Source organism: Pteropus alecto, unplaced genomic scaffold, assembly GCF_000325575.1.
Source record: "Pteropus alecto unplaced genomic scaffold, ASM32557v1 scaffold156, whole genome shotgun sequence".
Classification (NCBI taxonomy): domain Eukaryota; kingdom Metazoa; phylum Chordata; class Mammalia; order Chiroptera; family Pteropodidae; genus Pteropus; species Pteropus alecto.
The window spans coordinates 4,634,711-4,639,297 of NW_006437746.1; the positions used below are offsets into that span (position 1 = coordinate 4,634,711).

General features: G+C 61.5%; 1 protein-coding gene across 1 annotated transcript in view; it reads right to left on the reverse strand.

Moving 5' to 3' along the window:
- PRSS50 (serine protease 50) overlaps positions 1-4,587 on the reverse strand; it is a 5,053-nt gene continuing 466 nt past the window's right edge. Inside the window, exons 3-6 of the mRNA XM_006914911.1 lie at positions 3,230-3,392; positions 1,953-2,236; positions 696-862; positions 1-231 (exon numbers count right to left, since the gene is read on the reverse strand). Coding sequence (XP_006914973.1) covers positions 1-231; positions 696-862; positions 1,953-2,236; positions 3,230-3,392 — 845 coding nt within the window. The remainder of the gene's footprint in view (positions 232-695; positions 863-1,952; positions 2,237-3,229; positions 3,393-4,587) is intronic.

Consider the following 4,587-nt stretch of genomic DNA (forward strand, 5'->3'; position numbering starts at 1 on the left):
TCAGCGGGCGGCGAGGAGGCCGAGGGGCAGCAGCAGTGCCAGGAGCAGGGCCCGGGACAGGGCTGGCGGGGCCTGCCCACTGATGCTGTCCCAGATCCAGGACTGGTAAGCAGAGACCCGCAGGTAGATGGGTGGGGCCTCGCTGTGCTTGCAGCCTGGGCCCCAGGTCACCATTCCCACCAGGTACCACGTGTTCTCCACAGGACAGGCCAAGGGCTCCCCACTTATCTCCTGCGGGAAGGGGTGCAAGAACAGGCCACGTCAGGGAGGCCAGACAAGGCCTGGGGGGCACGAGATGCAGCTCTGGGCCAAGGAGGGTGCCCTCGCACCATCTCCACAGGCCCCGAGTGTCGCGTAGCTGAGAGGTGACCACGGGGCACACCTAGGAGACCTCCCTCGGAGGGGTCTCTCTCCCTTCTCTCTCCGCCCCCCTCCCTTCCACACCCTGCACTTCCCAGCACCCCCATCCTCCTCCCTCACCTCCACCCTCCATCCCCACTCCCCGCCCCGCTCAGCTCACCCCAACTTTGTCTTTTTCCTCCATCCTGTCTCCCCTCCTCCATCTTCCTGCTCAGTCACCCCTGCTCACCCCCTCCCCACTCTCTCCCTCCTCTCCTTCCTCCCCCCGCCATGCCCCTGGCCCCACTCCTGGCTGGGTGCCTTGGAGGTGAGTGAACGAGGGGACAGGTGCTCACGTAGCAGAAATGTTCCCTGTGAGTGTCCTTCGCACAAATCATCTGGGAGTTGATGATCCGAATCAGCGAGGAGATTTTGGTGAATTTGTGGTAGAAGTTGTCACACTCCTTGTTGTTCAGGATGGTGACTTCCTTCTCTTGAATGGTCCGGAACTGGGGCCATCTGCCTGTGGGATGGGCACCCCCCATTCGGGCGTGGTGGTTTCTCTGCTGCCCACTGCCGCCGGCCTTGTGTGCCACCGTCCTTTGCTCTTGCCCTCTCCCCCGGCCTCATCCACCCGCCACACAACAGCCCTGGAGGACTCTCCGGGCTCAGCCCACCTGCCACTCCAGCAGACACTTCTCACCCACGCCTCGATGCAGAGACCTCGGAGCAGGCCGCCCACAGTCTGGCCTTGCTGGACCTGGCCTCTCTTCCCGCAGAGTCCAACCCCCTGGGTCCCTTCCCCGGTCGGCACCTTCTATCCCCCGTGCTCCCACACTCCTCTCCGGCCCGGATCCCTCCTTCTCAAGCCCTCCCCAGAGGCCTCTTCCTCCCCTGGGTTTGCCCAGATGGCCCTCCATGGGCCCCAGGCACTGCTTACTCCACTCTGTCCCCAGCCTAAGCTCCTGGGGGACAGGAGACTTCTGACCATTCTCAGCCATTCCCCAGACAGGCCAAGGCAGGGAAAAGAAAAAGCCACTCCTCCCCGGCCCACCCTGGGCTGGTGTCCCTGTAGGCTGTTTGGGGGCAAGTAGGCTGTGTGGAGCTACAGGAAAGGGTACGTCTCTAGTGGGAAAGGATAAGGGTCCCCAGTGAGTGGACATTCCTGGAGCTCGTACGGAAATGGACCCGTGGATGGCCAGGGACAACACTCCTGCTCTGTGGGCCTTGCTCCCAAACTGGAATGACGTGGGATCGAGGGCCGCTGCGGGGAGGGGCAGCCAGAACCTGGCTCCTCGCACTCCCCACGTTCTGCTTCAAGTTACGGGTGCCCTGGGGCTACGTGCAGACAGCGAGAGATTCCTGTGCCCGTCTGCCATCAAGGAAGTCCTGTTTACACGCTTCGGCCTGGGCCTGCGGGTTCTTGGGCCATCTGGGTCCCCTGAGGCCTGAATGGCCATGACATATTCACACTGAGACCCTCGAGGGGAAGAAGACATTGGACACAAGAGCCTGATGGGAAGGTCCCGGACAGGGCTTCTGGGGATGGTGTCTCAGAAACGTCTGTCCCTGGCACACCCCAGCCTGCGCCCAGGTCCTCTGCCCCAACTCACCATCCACCCTGGGGAGTCCCCAGCCCATCACAGTGCAGACGGAGTAGTCCTTCAGCTCGTAGTCAAGGCCGGGCAGGCAGATGGGCCAGACGTACTCGCTGTACTTGAGTGACCGCTCAAGCTGGAGGAGGCCGATGTTGTTGGCCTTGCCGACCCAGGACCAGTACCGACGAGACTGGAACCGGCTGTTCACAATGAGCCGGCGCACTGGGACATCGGAGGTCGTCTGAGCTGTCTGGTTGATCCAGGGGCTCCCCACCCGCACTGAATAGATAACGTCGTCCCTAGGCGAATCGCGAGGGGAGTCTGCCATCAGCGCCAGGCCCCACGCCCCAGCCTCCACGCCACTGCCGCACCCTTCGCAAACCCGGGCAGGCCGCCCCCCACTTCCAGCCCTCTGAGCCGAGTCCTCCTCACGACACACGTGAGCGGGGTCCTGCACGCAGTGTGGCGTGTCCTCACAACACCCTTCATTTCATGGAGGGGAAACCGAGGCTCAGAGAAGCCCAGTGACCAGCTGAAGGCTACACAGCCAGAAAGTAGTGGAGCTGGGATGCTGACCAACGTCTCTGGGATGCTGACCAATGTCTCTGGTTCCAAACTCTGGACTCTGTCCAGCGCCCTGCGCCAAGCCCTGGCAGCGACAGGTCCCGTGCAATCAGGCCTGGCCTCACCCTCCAGCCTCCTTTCCCAGCATGCCCCTGGAGTCTCCGTGCAGATCCTTAGGCTCGGAGCGTGCTTCTCCACCGGTCACCCTCGGGCCAGCCACCCTGCTGGCCTGGGAACATGGGCACACCCTCTCTGTTGTCCCCACACCGACCAGACTCCCCTGTGAACATCTTTCTCCTTGTCTGTCTTCCCCAGCAACCTGAGAGGAGTGACGTGTCCCCTCTCTGTCCCCAGTGCCCAGGCCAGCACCTGGCTTCAAACGACTGTCAAAAGCTCTCAGTTGAATGAGAGAAGGAGCAAGTAAGTGAAGCAAAGGGCGGGGAATGAACGAATTAGAACCTTCTTTCTGTGGATGGGAGGAAGGAGGCTGGGACGATGGCTTACGAGTCCCCGGTGCCTCTCTGAGGAAGACTGCACAGGACTGAGAGGTCACGAGAGGGCAGCAAGCTCCTAGTTCCTGTAGAAAATCTGTAGAACTCAGCCCCGGCCTGCTCGGAGCCGGGGTGAGGCTGGGGCCGGGGCTGCTACTGACAAGCGAGCTGGCAAACGACCGGGCCTCCCAGTGGCTCCAAATGCCTTTCCGCCTGCCCGCCTCGGCCCCAACTCACTGGATCAGGCAGTGGGCCACGGTCAGCACCCACCGGGAGGCGATGAGGGATCCTGCACAGATATGTGTGCCGTTGGCCTGCACACTGACCATCCATGGCCACCGCCGAACCTTGGACGCTGGGTCCCTGAGGGTGGGGTCAAACTCATAGGACATGCCACAGCCTGAGGAGGAAGGCAGAAGCCTGATGAGGGGGTGGCCCTTCCAGACACATCCATGGCACCTTACACTCCCTCCCCTCAGCCTGACCCCCCACCTCTCTAGGCTCTGACTGGCACCTATCCAGTGATTCTCCTTTCCCACAGGTCGTCATGTAATGATGCTGTCGGGGTCTCCAGCCTCAGCGCTCCCCGAATTTTCTTCTCCCTGGTGCCACTGCTCAGGCCCCACCCAGAGCATTCCCAGCCGGACAGCCTGCCCCTCCATCCTGGCCCCTCAGCTCTGGCAAGACCCTTCACATCTGGTTCCCCTTATTATGGCCCAGGCAGATTCCTCTCCCTTCTCTGGAAACCCCCTCCTGTGATTCAGTGAGAGAAAGGCAAATGACCTAACAGGAAAATGATCCACGAGCATGAACAGACCCGGCCCGGGGAAGAAGCCCCAGCAGCAGACCACACAGAGCCCCTTCAGTCCTCAGGGAAGTGCGGGCTTACATCACAGTGGGGCCTCACTCCACACACCTGCCGGGCGAAGCTAAACGTCCCTGCTGCCAAGCCTTGCTGAGGATTACTGCCTCCGACCAAGTGGCTGCAGACACTTGGGAAAAGATTTACAAACCCAGGCGCACACAGCCAGCATCGCGGCCGAGTCCCACGCCCAAGTGTTTTCCAAATCGATTATTGGCTCATGAAGCCAGCGTTAAGTGGGCCACGGCCAGCGTTTAGAACGGCTGGTGAGGGAGAAGAAATGGCATGCACGGCAGAGTGCTCTTGGTCCTGTGTGTGACACTGTCCGTGGCAGTTCGATTGCGTGCACTGAGTTCCACGTGGGTCTCAGTTCAACATTCTTGAAAGCCGCTGCTCAAAGCCGCCGCTCAAGACAAGGCTTGCATGTGCGCCCCCAAGACATGCGCAGGAGGGCTATACTGGAGATCCCCCAGTCCTCGGCTGGGAGCCAGGGGCAAGAGAAGGCTGGGCAGAGCCTGGGCCCAGTGGAGAGGTGACAGGCCCCACAGCAAGTTCAGGGAAGTGGGAACATGTAGCCCACCCCAGGATCCTCTGAATTTCTGTGCCTCCTACCTCCCCAGGATGCGAGGAAAGGCAGGTCTCTTCCCACTCCCCCTACCCCTTCTGCCTCTGTCCCTGCTGTCCCCAGGGATCAAAGGTTTTGAAGACTCCAACACCAACACCCTCCTTCCCC